This window comes from Amblyomma americanum, chromosome 10 (genome assembly GCF_052857255.1).
Source record: "Amblyomma americanum isolate KBUSLIRL-KWMA chromosome 10, ASM5285725v1, whole genome shotgun sequence".
Lineage (NCBI taxonomy): Eukaryota > Metazoa > Arthropoda > Arachnida > Ixodida > Ixodidae > Amblyomma > Amblyomma americanum.
Window position 1 is genome coordinate 37141338 of NC_135506.1, and position 20030 is coordinate 37161367.

Here is a 20030-nt window from a genome sequence, read left to right on the forward strand (position 1 = left end):
GGCGTTCAATGAAAGAGGTGTAGCAGGAGGTCAGCTTTCTGCTCTAATCGTACTTACACCAAGCGACTTCATCCTTATACAGGCACCTCGATGGTTTCTTCTTCTTTTGACCGTGCTGTTCTTCATCTACGTCTTTTCTGACATCGTATACTTAGACTTGTGTGCCCACGGAGTAGTCGCAAATTGCGCTTGTAGTTTGGGCCACATTTTTTTCAGAGGAGTTTCAGTAGTTAGTCCTTTTAGCAGAAACTTTCACAGGAACGTTTCATATCTTCCAGACGGCTTAATGCTCTATATTTAGAGATGAGTTTACTTTAATTCTAGCTGCTGACGTTGTCTTAATGACTTCAGCAATTCTGTTTATCACCCAAGGTGCATAAAGAAGTGTTTGATGTAGGTTTCAGGAACTCGGTGCCTGGAACGTGAAAGAAATTGGCCTGCACGCTGGGCCGTCAGCAGTTTGCTCTATTTTGCTTCATGTCGACCTCACGGACTACATGTCACGTGACGTGTACCGGAGAGAGCGTCTTTTGTTCGGAAATGTCTCGCCCAATTAGATGTATTATGCAAAAGGCCCATAATTAGGATGTTTGTGCTGCCCTGTGATAGCGATAGCGTTGAAGGCCCCATGCACCGAAAATCGGGTGTTCGTGTAGTCGGCGCCAGCGTTGTGAGCGAAATCATCGCGGGCATGCCGGTGGCGGGTGGTCCCCAGAGAGCAACCTAGGAAGCAGGTGGGCTGCCTGGGTCACGTGACCTTGAGCAGTCATCTTAACCTGCCAACCCAATAGTAAGCAAACTGGCCACCGTAGCAGGCGGTAGCTAAATTGACGGTCGGTCGCACGGGAAGGCCAACCTGGATCGCACACGGCCCACAACTGGAAGCACCTGCCAACCCAGGGTAGTGGCGCATCGCTTAACTGCTGCACCACTGCTCCAAGAGGGGTATGAGCACTCCCAGGATCTATGAATGTAGAGAATGTCCTTCTGAATATAGAGAAATTAACCTATCACGCTATCGCGTCATGTCATACAGCTAAGACGGAGCTTAAGCGTTCCCCCCGCCCCACCTTCTAGGCTTTTCCCTACTTTGTCAGTATCTATTGTTATTCCTTTGATAATGCACAGTATTCCACGAATCAGGCCTCATGCAGAGATATTGTGGCGCAGGCACTGGATATTTTCTTCCCTTTACACGCGCGAGCTCATCAATCCGTGCTGTTTGCCGCATCCTTCGTTCGCACATTGTCAACCAGCCCATATTCGCATTATCAAAATATGAGCTCACTTATGAGCACTAAACAGGAATAGGAACAAAGCATAGCCAAGCCTAAACCATAATTACGCTGGGTCGCCTTGAGAACGCAGGTACTGCCCCGAAAAACATTAACCGTGAATGTGCCTTGGAGATCGTCAGGTTTCCGGCCGTATTCTGGACATGAAAGGAATTACAGCTGGCGTCAAGAAAAGGGAGAATATTTAGAATACTGTCATCAACAAATCGACAAGCATTGAGCTCTTCACTGGGATGGTGATTGCATTGGAAATGCTCCTGTCATAAAGTGCATAGAAAACAAAAACCACTTCTTAGCCTGTCGCAACAGATACAAGCTGGCTTCGCAACATGCTTAGTTTGAAAATATTTAGGACCGCCAGTAACGGACCCCAATTACAGCTTTTTATGCAACAGTTAGGTTCCTGCCATTTCCTGCGAAAAAATGAGTCTATCATGGCCAGATAATCTAGAGAAGCACTTCTAGTTTGTGCGACTGTCAAAACGTTCTGCGTGGCGCTTAACATAAAATTTTCCGGGGGAATCATGAAAGATGGATGCGCTGGATTGAATCCGTGCGACGATGAGAACTCTTTTGTGCGAGCAGAGGAGATCCTTATAATTCTGATTCTCCCTCGCATAGAAAACGCAAGCCATCAGTGCGTATATCTTTGCGCGAATTTTTATGGCAGGCTTTTGTTTTCTTTGTAGTAAAGAGAGAATTTCCCATTCAGTAATGCAGTAATCACAATTGCCCGCCGAAGGAAGCCGCTAGTGGCCGATGTCGAGAAAAGATTGGCAAGTAACGCGATAGAGTCCTCCTCCACGAGGAACGAGCGGAGAGCAGGCACGATCTGCCATACTGTCAAGGAACCATAACAATAACAGAAATCAAATATGCTGGTGTGGACCTACCCGCGCGGTGGCTCAGTGGTTAGGGCGCTCGACTACTGATCCGGAGTTCCCGGGTTCGAACCCGACAGCGGTGGCCGCGTTTCCATGGAGGCGAAACGCTAAGGCGCCCGTGTGCTGTGCGATCTTAGTGCATGTTAAAGATCCCCAGGTGGTCAAAATTAGTCCGGAGCCCTCCACTACAGCACCTCTTCATCCTTTCTTCTTTCACTCACTTCTTTATCCCTTCCCTTAAGGCTCTGTTCTGGTGCCCAACGATATATGAGACAGATACTGCGCCATTTCCTTCCCCCAAGACCAATTAATATTATTATGGTGTGAACCAAGACTGTGTTACAATTTTTTTGGGAGTGTCAGAGCATGTATTTGACAGATCAGTGCTCGTGCTGAGATCTTGTGGCGCAGACTCTGGATCTCTGGAGCTTCTTAAATGTACGCCTTCATCTATCCGTGCTGTTTTCTACACCCTACGTTCACACACTCTCGACCAGCACTTGTTCCCACTATCAAAATATGAGCTCAGTGATGAGTACTAAACAGGAGCAGTGACAAAGCATAGCCTAGCCGAAACCTACAATTTGCGCTCTCTCGAACGATGGAGTGCGATTGCGCGGCAGGCGCCCGGGGCATTGTAGATTCGTGCAATCTGCTGCTGAAGTCCGGAAGATAAGAAAAAATAAGGCAGCCATGGTAACGGAAATTATCAGATTGTGTATAGCAGAGGAGACTTCAGAATTAGTTGACAGCGAGTGGGTAGTTCAACATGACCAAAGATAAAGTGACACAGACGAGATAGATTTCTTAGTCATTATGTTGTGAAAACTAATTTCTGCGATGTGAAGGAGCTGCTGCGCAGTTCCTTATCCATTTCTGACCGCCAGACTCATTAACTGACCATCTCCTCATTCAAAAATGCTCCTTTCCTCAGAAATATTGAGGGCTCATGCAATGTGTCAGCCAGGTCATTTTGTAACTGGGCCATGAAAGTCTAGGTGTAAAGGTATAGCTCATGAAGGGCGACGTGCCAGGTTACCGCGTCCTGTGCTGTTGGTGCTAGTGACACCTCTGCTGCATGTACGAATCATCTGCCCTATTACAATGCCCTATTACAATGCCGTATTTGTCTGCAGTGTGTGTTAAAATATTTGAGGACGCCCTAGGCTGTGCTGCATTCCAACGCATTTCGCAAAAAACATGTTAAAATTTGCGGAATCTGCAGGAGATGTCTTAGTGTGGCTTTAGCAGCGAACACGTAGTGAATGCCGCCATGTGCATAAGTAGCTATGTAGCTAGAAACACCAATATTAAAAAATCTGCAGCCCTTTTGGTAAGAGTAAATGCGCATAAATGCAAATAATCAAACTTGACAGCACCGCTGCTGGGAAGCAAAGACAACGTTTATGTGGAAACTGATTGTAATAGGGATGCGCGCGAATACTATGTACGACATCCGTCCCGAAGCCGACTCTCCTGGCTATTTCGGACATCTTTTCTTGCAGCTGTTGTCGTCCGTGTTGCTGTTCTGTCGCCTGTAACAGTAGAGTAAGTGCCTGTGAATAAAGTGAAGAAGAAAGAGTATTACGTTAAGAACCGTAACGGGGACATAATCGGATATTTGGCAAAAAAGAATGCACAATATGTGCTCAGATGAATGTCCATGCTTTGCACGTGCAATTATGCGCAAGGCGTTAGAACTTTTGAGGGAATATCTGGAAACACAGCGAGCTTGGATAATTGCACAAAATGTGCAACCTAGGAATAACGACACCTCCGTTTCGTATAAAATCGAACTATTTCAAGTGGTGAATAAAAAATTTTGGATAATTTGGAAAAGTAATCATATAAACAATGTGAGAAAAAACAGCTTTCGTGAAGCGTTGTTGAAAATCATGAAAGCCAAATTGTAAACATATTTTAGCAGGTCAATATGTTGGCGTATTAGTAACCGTCACCGCTGACATAAGAAGCACCAAAACGAACTGTGCTAGAAACTCTTTTTCAGCTAACTTCTCCATTGATGCCCATTTTTGGTCTTTACTGCTTCTGCGCACGCTGTACATTACATGGCTGGCTTCACAGGAAACACTCACCTGTCGCTGTAGTGTTGTCGTACTTCTGCTTATGCTTTGCATTGGTAGTAGCTTCATAGTTGTAAACATTACTTTTGACTGCATAAATGGAAGGAAAGGTAGCAATGGAACAAAACCGGTGTGGGTTGCTGCTACTAAATAATCGTAGACATAGAACAAGCTCCGTCCAATGTAAGCTGAAGTTCAGACAGCAGCGTTCGTACAAGCCTTATATATTGAGAAAAGAAACTCTTGCGAAACAACTTTAGAGGATAAAAAGTAACATAACTTAAAAGGGAGAGAGCATTAAATACAGAAAAGAGTGTGGTAACTTACAAAACTTGGCTACTTGCAATATTAGATCTGAAAACAAAGTAAGCCCGTATGAGGAAGAAAGTTAATATCTGTTGTAGTGAGAAGAGCGATTAAGCTTCGCTGTGTAGCATTAGTTCCTTTAAGAGGCTGTACAACCAGTTGCCCGGCTGTGAAAAAAGCACAGAGCCAGAGCACATACGAGGGTTTTTTCCGCTGACTGTGGTTTTTACCCTTTGGACCGTGCGAGTTGCTCTGGTCTTCGATAAGGCATGCCATGTTTCAAAAATCACAGGAAATAAATTGCGCTTATGTCACTTTAGACCCGATGCAAAGGAAACTTGTGTTTTTCACTCGCTCTGCACATCATATACGACGCATGATATATTAAACAGCTTATGTGTATTTTGCGCATGGTTACAAGCGCGAGCATAGAATTAAGTATGAGTTCCCACACTGCGCGGTCAGCGTCCAATTTTCCCAACATCTGAGCGATCGCTGTAGTCATGTCATTAGCAGTTCAAAACAATTGAACTCTACATAATGTGGCAGCTACTCAAGTTTAAGCAGTCCGAGTTGGTAATATCGATGAATGCTGAAACTGGTGGAGTGAACAAAATCAGGGTGCATAAAACTATACTTATGTTCGATGTACAAGGCTGTGTGACGCTCTTCGAAGAAAAAAAAAAACTACTGCACAAAAAAGCCGTTTCCGCTGCACTCAAATCAAAAGCTAAAGACTGCCTCTGCAGGAATGTTACCCTGAATAGATTGAGAGGGGTTTTTAGCTCCACTGGATTGCTCTTTTGAACCGGCGCTCTCAAAATGACCTAAAATCACAAAGATCGCACACAATATTGGTTGATTAGCTTTCGGTATAAAGGCGAAATCGCAAAAGTATTTCATTAGCTTGCTGACCATGGACATTTCGTTAAGTGTGCAGAGCTGCGTTAAGTACTTCCTCGTTAAGTTACGTTTGTGGAAGCTGTCTGTCATCAAGAAAAGGCGACCCGCGTAGATCTGGATACACCCAGGCCTACGTGGGCCGCGTAAGAGTGATATCTCAGCGTCAACATAACGGCTCTAGACGGTGATTGCGATCCTATTTATTCAGTCGTAAGCAAGTAAGTCTATCATAGACAAAATGCAAGATTAGATGTGTTTAGTTTGAGAAAAAAAATAAGCAGCTTTTTAAAACTTATGACTTGTTTATGAAGATTGTACTTCTAGGGACGCAAAAACACCGAGGGCGTCAAACAAGTACATTCTCTCAAATAATTTTTTCGGATTTGCTCTTGACTCCAGCGCTGGCCGCCGCACAACAACGCACGCCAGCTACATTATGCCTGTAACAATGATGATAAACACATTGGTATCGCTTCACGATAGCGAGTCGCTCTTATCAGGAACAAACACAGCGAGTGTGATCTTCTAAGCATAAGGCTTTCAAGATTGTCATTTACAGTAGTTTCATGAGGGTCCCTGTTAAACCAACCATAAAGCTTGCAGGAAACAATTCTGTATTAGGTCTAAAGACGATGTGCGTAGAGGTGTTGAAGACAACTCCATCCAAACAGTGTTTTCAGTAATATTTGAATCTCTGACTGTTGCTAGGTTTCTAAAGCTTTTAAGGCCAGCAAAAACACATTTACGGCTGAGTAAATTGATTTTATGCACTTTGCACGACTGCATTCAAACTGGTAACTTCTGCATCAAAAATGACTAATTGGTGCCGTTTTGAAGTAAATTCTTATTTAGCACAGAATCCAGAAACCGCGCCCGAAGTGCGGTGTATAAGCACGAGCGTTACTTCCAAATTTTGTTTTTGGGTTCTTGTAGCTTATGAAAGCTCCATTTTCGGCGAGAGCTATCTTTTGGTCAGAGTGCTGTAATTAATTAATAGAAGCCAAATGCAATTTAACATCAGTGTCTCTCAAGAGAATGAAGAGACATGTCCCGTCAGCCAATATCAGCTCTCTTAAAAAATTCACTCGCTCTTCTTGTGTCTGTATTTTCACGCATTTTTAGCGGTAGCAATGGCAATGGAAATGGTTAGCCCAACCTAGAGACCACAGTTAACACGTCCAGGATTCTTAGATGTCCAATTTAATCGCGAGGCAACTGAGAATTATTGTGAGATACTGTTAAAAAATATCGCTTTAATGTTTTTCGCACAGAGCAATTATGGGTGCCATAGGAAGCCATAAGCAATAACGTTGATAACAAAAAATTAAAAAGCCGCCGCGGTGGCTCTGTGGTTATGACACTCGGCTGCTGACCCGGAAGACGTGGGCTGGATCCCGGCAGCGGCGGTTGAATTTCGATGAAGGCGGTATTCTAGAGGCCCAGCTACTGCGCGGTGTCAGTGCACGTTAAAGAACCCCAGGTGGTCGAAATTTCTGAAGCCCTTCTCTACGGCGTTCATCATAGCCTGATTCGCTTTGGGGCGTTAAACGCCCATGAACCTAAACAAAATACTAAAAGCCTCCAAGGGGGATACCTGGATATATATTAACTGATATATTTTATACTTACGATTTATGAAAATAGAAAATTCGTTCAGAAACAACTCCGTGTTGCGAAATGCGCTTCTCGAGAATATTTGGATATAGACATTGTGCAAGACTGTACTGAGGTAATACCGGCTATACCTTCTCTAATCACAATTAAAAGCGACTACAGTGCTCGACTGCGGCTTGCAAAGTAAGTATTGATGACTATATGATTTTATTCGTAAAGACGTGGCTGCACTGAGTTACCAAGAATTGCCAGAATGTGACACCATATGTTGCTAGTAAGGGGAAATTGCAGAGAATGGCTGTCACTGAATGACCAGCAAGTTACACTGAAAAGTGGCTGCCTCACCTTGGCGGAACACGAGGACATAGAAGAACAATAGGAGCATCATGGCCAACCCTGACTTGAGCACGCAAGTCCGGAATCGCCAGCCCAGGTACTCCTTGTGCATGGCCCTGGGAATGGGCAATTTTCAACACAGGAACAGGTGTTGTGAATGTAATAAGAGTAGAGAATACTGGAGCGCTATCCAAAGATGTTTAAATGAAATAACTTTTTAGGACAAGCACCTAAAAGCACACAAGTGGAGCTGCCATGTGCGCTGCCCTCTCAATCACTGTAGCCAACCTGATGATGAAAATCATTGAGGAGAAAACTGCCGTCTCTTCAGCAAAAAAATAAAATAAAACTATTGTTGAAATATCTGAATGAATTGTTCCGAATTCTCAATAAATCAAATATGGCTAACTTGCTTGCGCATCTCAATGCAGTCGTGTGAGCGATCCGCTTGAGAGTAGAATGAGAGAAGGAAAACATCTTGCTGTTCCTTGACATCTCGGAAAAAAGACAAAAACACGTCCAGTTTCGCGTTCACAAGAAACTGACACATACAGGCCGCCGCCTGAATTTAAGCTCTTGACTCTCCGAGCTTGAGAAAAATGGCTACAACCGGAGCTTCATTCAGCCAATGTCCCGTCGTGAAGTCCGCGTGACGCCGAAAGCAGTTACCAACGAATAGAACTCACGTATAGCCGGCCTCACACTTTACACGAATGGCGGAAAGCGTCGCTTGGGCTGCCGCCAGCGCCACGAATAATGCTATGCCTACGTTTACAGCGACTGATGATAGCTGATGCGAAGATTGCCTAGACTGCTTTCTCGCCTGTGCCTGATCAACGCGTAGACAACGTGCTCGTTAATTGGCGTTTCTCCACGTTTTGCTCGTTGATTCGATAGGTGCCGTAGTGGAGGGCTCCGAAATAATTTCGATCACCTGGGGATCTTTAACGTGCACTCACATCGCACAGCACACGGGCGCCTTGGCGTTTTTATGGACGCCAAGGCGCCTGTGTGCTGTGCGATGTCAGTGCACGTTAAAGATCCCCAGGTGGTCGAAATTATTCCGGAGCCCTCCACTACGGCACCTATCTCTTCCTTTCTTCTTTCACTCCCTCATTTATCCCTTCCCTTGCGGCGCGGTTCAGGTGTCCAACGATATATGAGACAGATTCTGCGCCATTTCCTTTCCCCCAAAAAACCAATTATTATTAAACCAATTATCGTTTATTCGACCTACACATCCGGGCAGCGTGTTGCAGTTTTCTCATTGCCGGAACCCAAAATTTAGCGCTAATCTTCCTCGGCTCACGCGCCTTGCGTGTTTTTTGCAGTGTGGTTCGCTCCCAAGTTCACTCATCTATGCCGAAACTTCACGCAGCGCACCACGCTGCTCACAACAGTTATTTTCTTAGGTCGGCAGTGTTCGGACCAAAACTCGCAAGGCGCGCGAGGTGAGGCATTAGTGCTCAATTTCGGGCTCCCGCAATATGAAGACTTCAACGCGTGCTGCGAGGCGTCTGACGCCTCATGTGCACTCAAAAAAGCGAAGAATTGTGCCCATAATGGGCGCGCTGTCTACGAGGTGATCACGCACAAGCGAGAAAACAGTCAAAGTGAGCGGCGCACAAGCTGTAATCATCTTCCCTAAACATAACGAGAGCATAATCTCTCACACGATGACTATCGCTTAGCGGCGTTTGCAGCAGTCCAAGCCACACGTTCCCTCATTTGTGTTTAGTCTGGTGGCATCCGTACGGTGACCACTGTGTAACGCGAGAATCAACAACTCTTGAGGTGCTTTCAGTTCAGGATTTAATAGGTTTAAGAATTTTACAGCGACATATTTGTATATGTAGATATAGAATACCTTTATTTTTCACAAGGGGTCGGTTTGTTAGCCGTGTTGTGGAACACCTATGGCACATCTGCACATCTAATCTCTTCAATCTTAAACAAATGAATGAATTCTTGGAGCTTGGATCTTGGTGTCTTAGTGCATTGTAAGTTGCTTTGCAAGAGCTGGTTCTTTTTTACACGAGTATTGATTGAAAACCTCTGCAAGGCTGACTGTGGTTCTTATTCGTTCAATAATCTCTAGCAGTATATGATCCTTATTGCGAATTGTAATACACTTAGTTTTGCACATTTTACGCGGAGCTTGTTGTTTGCTTCCAAGAAGTGTGTTATGATAGCGCGTTTTGCGTTTACGAAGTAAGGCAAGAGTTTTATTTCTATGTACTTCATACATGACTCGATAGTGCTTATTGTGTTCGAACTGGTTGCGCTTTCTCAACTACTTATGTTTTTCCTTTATAGCGGCCAACACCTTAGTTGTTAGCTGAGGATATAATGGCTCAGAATAGCAAGATTTTGCATAAATAATTGATTTTTCAGAGCAAGGTGTAATAGCATTTAATAGGTGTTCGAACTCTTTAATAATGTTCGCATTGTTCTCAACAATTATTGGCAGCCTGTGTAAACGCGAAGTTAACAGGTCAGTATCGACAGTTGTTTGCACGTGTTTCTTATTTTTTTGAAGGGGTTGTATGGCGCTAGAAAGAAAACTGGAAGATGACCAGAAATATCTGCACCAATAACACCAGAGATAGCCAGTGATGTATCGAAATTGCATGAGGTATGAAGTACTAACATCACGGTACATGAGGTAACTTGAGTTACTTGTGTCATTTGATTAAAGAGTCCGTAAGGCAGTATCAAGTTCAGGTACGTATTGCGCTATCATTTAAGATGTCAATATCTTTGTCCCACATTTAATAGCAGTATTATTCATAGCAGCAGTATGATCTAGGGCAGGTTCAAATGCATCTAGAAAAAGACTAATATGCAAACGTGTGGAAAGGTATAGAACACATGCAATTACTTTGAACCTATATCGCGGACTATGAAATCATACGCTTCAGGAGCTTGGGATCTTAATTTCGTTCAATGGTGAAAGGAAATATTCTTGTGTGTGCACAAAGCAGCTCCTCCGCCAGGCCTCTTGGTTTGTCGGTACAGATAAACCGGATAAAAATTCGGCATAATAATGAATTCATTAGGTTTTGAACATATTTCTGACAACGCGATTATGTCATACGCGAAGCTATGGTTAGCTATTAAAATTAGTAGAGAGTCATCATTTTAGTTAAGGTTCTAATATTGCTGCGTAGTATCTTCAAATTAAATGCACCTGGAAATGTTGTGTAAGGTGGGATACACTGTCCAATTCTGGTGATATTTTACCATGGCAGAGGCCACCAAATTGTCCAATTTCAAATATTTCTGGCAAGTGACTTGAATTACAGGCAAGGTGTCAGTTCTCCAGACAAGAATTTTTTCATTTCAAACCGAAGAAAATTTTTACTCTTTTTCCTTCATTACTACATGGTCCTTCCAAGCAAGATATTCAACTCAAAACTTAAGTGCTCAATCATAAAATAAGATTATCATCTTCAATTTGCAAGCAAGCTGCAGAAAAATTCTTTTTTTGCAAGTTGAAGTAGGTTGTCACGGACTTTGCGCAATGAAAATGTAGCAATTATCCCTATGCAGCACCGCGATGAAAAATCCGGTGGAAAGTTTTGGACCTTGTGTGCTCTTTCAGGAAAACGCATTAAGAGCCAAACTGCCTTTGACAAAGGGAGACTTTACAACTGTCATTCGATGTTTTAATTTACTTAGAGTGAACGCTTTCGTTTCTATGGCTTGGAGAATTGAAAACTTAAATAACATCTAGTGGATACCTCTATTCGCTCTTTAAAAGAGAATAAAAATAGCTGCTAGCATTAAGAGTTTTGTACCGCACTGTGTTTTTTTTAAATATAAAGCCTAGTTTGGGATAGAAGTCCTCTTATGAATTTAGTTGAAGAAGTTTGGCGAGTACTAGAGATATGACCTAAAAAAAGTTTGCAGAAAAGATACGCTCTCAAAGATATTTCAGAAGTTAGCAAGACTAAGAGTTGGGTAATTGACTTGGGCCCCTTTAAGGCGAAAACACAAAACTCAAGAACTCAAATCAAATCAAATCATATTTTATATTCCAGCAAGTGTCTGGATCGTCACCCGGGCTAAAAGTTGTACGAACGGCTTGACGAAGGCCCAGGAAACCTGCAATCATACCAGTTCTTTTCCGCAGCCATATTAATGCATCCCTCAATTTTAGCCAACACGTTCCCACCGACGCAGCTGTGCTCATTGACCGAATTTGACCATACGCCCACCTGTGGCCAGGTGCTGGAGAACGCAAAGCTTCAAGAAGGGCACTCGCACCTGATCCAGCGGTTCTTCTCCTTGAGCCCCACATACGTCCCGTCTGGCATCATCAGGACCTTTCCCTTGGGCTTGATTTCTTTTTCAGGAACTATCGTCTTCAAAGAAGGCTTGGAAGACGCTGCGCTCACACGACTGTCTCTGGGCATCGATACAGCAGTGGCGAAGCTGTGGTCGCGTTCGCCTCCCACATCGGCGGGCTAAGGAAAACGCAGAGGCACGGCTGTTAGGACGGTAGAAAGATGTAAGATAAGACGGTAGTAAGATGCCAGAAGGAGCGGACAGACACAGAACTCACTGATTTGTTTGTAGAACCCGCATGCTCTCTTCCTTTCTGGTCTACGTCGCTATTAATTGAGAACGAAAAACGAATATCGCGAACTGCGATTCAGCGGAGCGCTTGTGCCCATCATGTGTGGCCTTAGTTCGCTGTTGAATCTTTATCGAAGAAATGCAGCATGTACGGTTAAAACAGAGCCACTGGGATCATTAGGCTACAGCTCGGGTCTGCGGGATGCAGCCCACGCGTAATAAAGCAATGCACATCAGACTTCTAGCTAATGAGCCGAATGCTCCTCGATTTCGTCACATGCATAACGGTGTCAGGTTAAGACGAGGAGGGAGGGGGACCGAAAAGAAATTCTACCAATGGCGGGCATTTTGATTAAAAGATCGCGTTTTGGGGCATGCTGGGAGTGTAATGCACATGAAGTGGAATGCATATTTTTATGGTTACTTCACTTAGTATTAGGTAACAAGGAGTTCATGGACGATATAAGGACTTAAGTAATAGCTCGCGAGGGGAAGGAAGAAGAAACAAAAGCTGAGCATATACCTCTATTTAACTTCACACCTTGTCTGACGCTGTTTATAACTCGGTTTGACTTCTTTCCTTCTGTCATGATCTTTCGTGTAGTGGCCATACCGTTAGGCTGCTGATTACAAGGACGGGAGATGAAATCTTGGCAACGACGGCCGTATTTTTTCAAGTTTCAATGCATAAGACCCTCTGTTCTGTTAACTATTAGATCACGGTAAACAACCCCAAGAAATTATTCAAGAATCAGCCACTACAGTGTTAACTGAAATCTCTTGTGCTTCTTCGAGATGGTAAACCTATCACACAATGCCATAATTTCTTGCTCTGGGGAGGTAAACGTAGTGTTCTGGTCAACTATTCAAGTGAGCGTGCGTAAGGTCTTGAAGAAAATAAATTTACTGACGTGACCTGATGCAGCTCGGGGCCGGAAGGTAAGTCTGATAAGCAGCTTGTGTACAACAACCGTGAATATGTCGCATGAGCCGTTTGAGTTGCTGTCGAAATGTTCGCTAAAATGAGTGCAAAACGGGCATTGCGGCTTCAACAACAAATAAGTCAAGGCATTTGCACGTCCCAAGCCACAGTCCGAACGAATCAGGCAAGCAGTGCACATCGATGCGAAGTTACTCGCGCATCGTCAATCTGTCATAGTCACCAGTGTTTTGCACGTAGTCGGTAGGACGCACGTAACTTTTTCTTGTAAGAGGGTCTTCTTATTTTTCTACACTACTAGCTCAGTATAGGTTAGAGAATAAATAACCCACCTTTTCTGAGACCGAGCGCTTCGGTGAAGCTCGACCGGTTTGGCTTGCTTGGTTGGCGTCAGGCACTGCTTCGACTGCTGCACCAGTAAAGGCCTTTTCGCTTTTCTCTGCCCCGTCAACCTTGCTCGTTGTTGGCTGCGCTAATTGCGCGGTGGAAGGTTTTCGCGTGATTTCGCCTTCGGGATTTTCGAGAGACTGGTTGCCTGGTATGCCGCACGAGGGAGCCTTGTCGGACGTGGAAGGCTGCAGTTGAATTAGGGAAGCGTTAAACTTTGACCAAAAAATACACGGCTCTCTCTGTATCATTCCAAGGAACGGGTCTAAGGAATATAAGCCACGGCTGTCATTCTAGTTTCGCTATTCGCAATTTGTTGGCGCAGCACATGGTCGCCGGAAAACAGCATTTTTGGCAAATCTCACTTTCCACTGAAGTGCTTCCGTTAACGCTTCCGCTATAGTTGACAGCCATTAAAGAGGATTCAGTGGAGTAATATTGCGGCAGGTTTTCAGTGACGTGGTGTCAGTGGCAGCGAAAATCTGGTTCACATCAGACCACTAAGCGAATGATGAGTAAGTAAATATCAAATGTTTAATTGCTGAGCCGAAGTGAAAAGTAGAGCGAACATGAGGGTCCAGACAAGAACAGTGTTATTTCGTTAGGATTATAGTCCTCTTTTGACTTGCTGCTTGTCTGTGTGAAGACTTCACTTCCATTGAAGCCTTCGGGACCGGAAGGCGCCTTTTCAGAAGGCACCCTAAATATGGCACGCACTCTCCCTCCAGAAGCTCGAGTCGGAAGAAAATTGAACAATGCAGTGGGAACGCGACAAATGTAGAATCTAAATGCGCAACCAATACTGTTAAAACAGCTTTGCCTGCACATATCGCGGGATCTCCTGGGCTCCTCATTGTATGTATGTATCTGATCCAACCATTTTCAGATTTCAGATTTATTTCAACAACACTTGGTTGCCGAGGAGGCGAACAAAAAGGCAATCAAAAGTTGCCTGACGAAGCGTCCGCCCCCTTTACACTCTACAACTGAGCAGTGGGCAGGTTTAACCAAAGAAAAACAGATCATAACACCAAAGAGACATTGCATATAACATTATACACGAAAACATAAAAAAAAACAGCACATATTCATTTAAGGTACACAATTAAGAAATGCTGTAAAAAGTATATTCGCGAGTCAACATTGTTACACAAAATTGCACATAAAATACAAATATCGGTGTGTCTGATTATAACAAAAGGAAAGAAGAGCTTAACTATGCCGGCCAAAGTAAGGTTTTCTTTTCTAATAAAAACATCGATTTTTCTTTTTTTTAATATAGGGCAGATATGTGCAGAAAAAGTAAGCCATTGCTATGTCACAAAAAGAAATGGGTTAACTTTTTGCTAAATGCTTTCGTGGAACGACTGTTGTGAATGGTTTCTATAATACCCGGGTACTTATTTAGAAGATCAGCGATTCGATATTTAGCGTTTGTGTACCGTAGTTCGTACGCACTAGTTCTTTTCTACAGGTCATATGCCGAAGGTTATGGTCGTGGTCTCTAAAGAAGAAAGTTTGCGAGAACCCAGCCGGGTCCATTTTTATTTGATCATAAATTTTCAAAGCTACTCTTTTGTTCATGATATTCGTGATAGTTAATATCTGATGTTTTTTCGAAAAGTGGGGCTGAGGGGGCTCTATATGGAGAGTTTTCTATTAATCGTATGACTCGTTTTTGTAGTATAAGCAGGTTTTCCATGTTTGCTTTTGTCGTAGTTCCCCATACAAGAATACAATATTGCAAACGAGAAAAAACTAGACTATAATACAACTGCTTTTTTAACCACATTGGTAGTAAGTTCTTTACTTTGAAGATAATTCCGATTGATCTGGAAATAACTGTTCGTTTTTTTTCTATGTGCAGAGACCAGCTCAAATTTTCTTGAAAAATAACCCCCAGAAATTTGTGAGAGTTTACTCGTTCTAGGTGTTCCCCACGAAATTGTCTAATAGGTTCTCTTTTGATGGCTTTATTTCTGGGACGGAAAATAATGTACTTTGTTTTATTAGTGTTCAAGGATAATTGATTAATGTTAAGCCATTGTGATAGGTTGTTTAGCCAGCTGTTTGTTTGCCTCGGTTCTAGGCGGTAAATGCATTGCGGAATAAACCACCACAAATAATGAACGTACCGGGAGCAGTTTCTAGCACCTGTGTTGCACAATGTTTTACGTGGTGAATTCGCGGAATATATTTTTTTTCCGCTTTTCAGCCGTCGTTTAAGGGGCGTGAATGATTATTACTGTGTTCTTTGAATATAACCATCATCGGGAGGACGCAAAGGAACCTTTAACGATTAGACTAAAATCGCTAATTCAGTTTACTACTTTATTCGGGCATGCTATTTAGACAACGTTGGACAATTTAGTAGGTATGCCGACTCCCTGATGAATTAGGGCTAAGATGTTCGAGGGAGGAACATGACTAATGTTTTCTTCCACTGCGCAGCGACGCTGAATAGCTTCCCCTTATAGCCGTTTGGCTTCGCAAAACTAGTGTATAATGACAGTTTGAGAGCGTAAATTGTTGTGCGTTTGCAGACGTGTAGGCTCATACAACGTTTTGCAGCTTCAGGTGTTTTCCTAGGTGCAGGTGGGTGCGCGGAATGAACTTCGTCCCTGGAGTACTTAAAGGGGCACTTGCAGTTGGTCGCTACTCCGCACATTTAAATCGAGGTGCGCCCGAAAGGAAACCAAGCGGAGACGCCAAATGCCTAGCCTCAAGGCACCCACACAAATAGAAGCTCACTTGGCCGCCTGCAGTATGCGTTTCTCTTGCTTCCAATATTCTAGTTGTCTTTTTTCCGTGTTCCGCGCGAACAAAAGTGCGCTATGGTTTCAAAACATAACGTACATGCTTCATACCAATCAGACGCGTAACCTTCATTCACGTTTCTCAGCCTCAGAGATCCGTGGTTTTCCTTGAGGTTAGAAGCTGGTATTACATCGACCAAAGCCGAGTTCAATTTCTCCTCAGTGTCTTTTTTAACATAAATGGCGGCATGCCACTTATAGAAAGAGGTATTACCTTTGTAAGTTCTGGTTGTGCAGCCACTGGCGCAACCTCAGGCAAAGCAGCAGGTCTGGCAGATGCTGCAGGCCCAGGCAAGTCTTGTGGTGGTTCGGCTGTGCCTGAAATTGTCGTTTTGAAGCTCATTCGTGAAACACGGCTCTTCCTGCGGGCAGCATTGAGCAACGATGCCTGATGCCGCCCAGATGCCGTGGACACCACGCCTACGCTGCTTTTGCTGCTCTTGCGGACTGCCTTGGCGCTTTCAGGCTGGAAAGACAGCAGCACCAGGAGCATTAGCGAACACAAAACAAATTTTCTTTTCGAAGAAATTGGGTGATTACAAATGGAAAACCTGGCAGCCAGTACAATGAATGTGTTTACCAAGGACACTCTTTTGCACATTTTGGTGAGACAGCACGCAAATACATGTTTCCAGCTAAAGGTAATTAACGTGCACTGACATCGCGTAGCACGCGGGAGTTTTTTTAGTTTAGGTTTTATCGAAACTCGCTTCCGCCGAGTTTTTTCTGAGGATAGCGCCCCTAGGTAGCTGCCTCTTGACGCTTCGTGCACAAACTAACGGTGTGGCTGTCGCAATAGTGTTTAAAATGCGGGTTGTTTTGGGCATTTCACTTCAATGAGCGTGTAATTATTACAATTCATTCATTGATGATCAAGGGAACATATTCTTATTAAAGCCTCTGCTGAGGCTGAAGCGGATACCGATCTTTAAGGGCCCCTCATGGACATATATTGAGGGAGTCTTAGAAAAACCAAAGGCCATTACGACGCTCGACGAGGTGGACTTACAATAGCTGAAGAAATGTAGCCTCCGTCGCAAACATCGGAACGAGTTCTGATATGTCTATCTCTTTGGGCGTCGTTCTCACAGAGCATGCACACTAGTAAGAGGGGAGCAAATATTTGGCTGTTTCATTCTTCGACAAACACACCTTTGTCGGAGCTGCTTCTTGAGGCTTCGGCGGCAGATCTTGTGGGCTGCTGCCTGAATCAGTCTGATGCGAGGGTACTGAAGGCAGTTCTCTGAACTCTGCACCGGCTGGTTTGTCATGAGCCGTTTGTGGAGCAGTGACTGTTCTTCGTGACTCGACCAAGGGAAAGGGTTGCGGCATCGGAGCCACAGTGGTACTGGCCTTCCAGTCGTCGCGGCCAACGGACGCTGCAGTTTGAGAGAAGGTCAAGAGAAAATAAGAACGAAGAGAAAGTGAGGAAAACGTAATAAGTGGGGATACGAAGTAAGCACAGCTGACGTGTGCTGTGCACAATTCCGGGGGTTTTCTTCTGCATGAAAGTGAAACCTTAGAATGTTTTTTGCTGCATTTAGCAGCATGTTTGTGTAATGTACAACTGATTGTTCTAGATGCTGACAACTTGCTCATACTTGAGTACTAAGACTTTAAAGCAACCCGAAGTGAAGTGAGTGCTGAAATAGCTTTGGCGGGACATCGTAAGGAGATCATTTATGAAGTAACGGTGTTCAGGAAATGAAATTTCTGCACGGTTTACAGTAAGCGGTCCACACAGCGACTCAAAAATTTTCCGTTTCATATTATTTAGCTGGGCGCTAAGAATTCAGTGTGCTGTACGAGTTATCGTATTTAATAAAAAATACCTTCATTTTTTTTGCCGCCTTTTGTTACATGGCGCCATAATACAAAATCCGTGGACTAACTTTCTTAGCTAGGTATCAGCTATGTCGTGACTGTTGGCTGCTTGTTGCTTTGCTATGAAAACCATGAAGTTCTGTGAAAATAGTGCGTTCACGATTTACTCCGATGACAACTGCAATATTTGCGAAGGCAAGACGACGCTGACGCGAGCAGGTAAGTAATACCTCTCGCCTTGTAATTCCACAGCGCGATCTTTAAACAGCCATATGCCAGCTATCACGGAGCCAAGCAATACAATTTATTTTGTGTCGCCCTTTGAAATCAATCTACAAGCAGCAGCACTAAGGTTGGTATAAATCCAAAGGGAAAGTCTCAGTCACATCATCTGCTGGATGTGAAATGACCGATTTGCTGATATCAAAGAAAAGTATCATTGCTTCAATGATAGCTGTCTGGCAGGCTCACAGTTGGGCCACAAACTGTTCCATTCCTGAAGTAGCGCCATTTAGTGCAAGAATTTTTATTCGCAGTTTTGTGACAGGTAAGAATAATAGCAGCTCTCTCACAAAGCAGGATAGTGCGGCAACGGATTCAAGTAGAATTACAACTACTAGAAACCACGCCCTGGGACCCAACCACTCGGCGTCCACAGCTTTTAGGTCTCTATACTTCTCAAGCTAATCAAATTTTTGTAGAATGCTTGATCGGACGCATGTTACGCGGTTACGGTGATCTCATTGTGTATTGTGGGTTTCAGTGTTTGGTTTTCTCTCTCGGTAAGCTACAGACATGGAGGCTGGTTTGGTTCTGCGGTCACCATTGGACATGACTTTCATGCAAAGCTTACTTTTAGCACGAGGCGGCTTGGAGTCGACGGTAACACTGTGCCTCTTTTCGCTGGATCCCTTGAGTGCTTTGCCAGCCTCCTCCTTGCCTTCAGGCTGGCGGGCAACAGCAGAGATCTTGCTTTTCTCTAGGGCATCTTTACGCGCAGGCTCACCTTCAGGCTGCAAAGAAAAAAAATTCAATGCAAGTCAATGTTTAGGGGACTCTCTCAAGCTGGAATAAACTTTTAACAACGGATCAAATTATTCATTGTCATCCGCCCAAGCGCAATAATACGGCTACAAAAGGAAGCTGTGCAGCTTCCACAGAAACTTCGTAGTTAAAGAAAAATTCGTCCTGCTACGCGATTCGAACCCGGAACCACAGGGCAAGAGCGAATTAATCAGCAACTCGAAGTGGCAACAGTGTTAGTCAAAAGTTTTGGGGAATCTCCCATAGTGGAGCAAATTTGTGATGAGGAAGGAAAATACTCATTGGCATGGACCCAAGCGCATTATCTGGATGGATGCTGATGAGTGGATGCCAATGATCTTCGCTTTATAGGAAACAGTTATAATGAGAATGCGAATCATGTATTTTAAGAAGCTACAAGTGTTTTGTGTACCTATTAAAAAGGGTCGCAGAGTTTCTTCACTAGTACCAACCCGTCGAGTTGCCTGTACTTTCTTTTCGATCAGTGCAGAGCTTACGACAAGCTTAACACTGAACAATATTTTCTTTAGAGCACATTCATTCCACAAAATCGCTGTCAACGCGAGTGCAACAACGGCGCTTAAATGCAGACACAAATACGGCACAAAATATAAACTTAGCTGCAGAAATAGCAGCTACTCACCGCGGAATGCAAGGGACTATGGTTCGTTAACATGAACAAAAGTCTGAGTACAGAAGAGGTTTGGATCTGCCTTGTACCCAAACGTGGCCGTCACGGCTAGGCTCCAACATACGACATCGCACTATGCAGCAAAATTCCATCGGCAGCTCGCTACATCGGAAACTCGCATCGTATTTCCTATTCGCAAAAAATAATAAATAATCCTATTCGCTAAAATAATAGGATAATGCTGAAGACGAGAATCTTATTTTGATAACGAATTAATTCACAAGTTTGATGACATTCACATAATATGTAACATTCCAATACTCACCTTTCTGGGCGGCGCCGAAGGATTGTCTTGAGGCCCCGGTTTGCCCGAATTCTTCCGCAT

The 20030-nt window shown here is 43.9% G+C and overlaps 1 protein-coding gene and 1 long non-coding RNA gene across 2 annotated transcripts; both read right to left on the bottom strand.

The window, feature by feature from the left end:
- Positions 1-3647: 3647 nt before the first annotated feature.
- Positions 3648-4619, bottom strand: LOC144107525 (uncharacterized). The gene is made up of 3 exons (XR_013309295.1): positions 4591-4619; positions 4276-4353; positions 3648-3735 (listed from the first exon to the last, which is right to left on the bottom strand). It is a non-coding gene; the product is annotated as an uncharacterized LOC144107525 (long non-coding RNA).
- A 2768-nt stretch (positions 4620-7387) lies between these two features.
- Positions 7388-20030, bottom strand: LOC144108206 (uncharacterized). Its single transcript, XM_077641485.1, has 7 exons — positions 19971-20030; positions 18824-18983; positions 17299-17525; positions 16361-16612; positions 13276-13518; positions 11692-11891; positions 7388-7538 (listed from the first exon to the last, which is right to left on the bottom strand). Exons 1-7 carry the CDS (start codon positions 20028-20030, stop codon positions 7388-7390), a joined length of 1293 nt encoding a protein of 430 aa, XP_077497611.1.

Excerpts from the sequence above, each read along its gene's own strand:
- LOC144108206 (XM_077641485.1), bottom strand. The coding sequence starts at position 20,030 with ATGCGGAAGAATTCGGGCAAACCGGGGCCTCAAGACAATCCTTCGGCG. Across the intron at positions 16,613-17,298 it reads AAGAAGCAGCTCCGACAAAG|CCTGAAAGCGCCAAGGCAGT; the intron begins GTGTGTTTGTCG and ends CTGTCTTTCCAG. Across the intron at positions 7,539-11,691 it reads GAGAAGAACCGCTGGATCAG|GGCCATGCACAAGGAGTACC; the intron begins GTGCGAGTGCCC and ends GCCCATTCCCAG.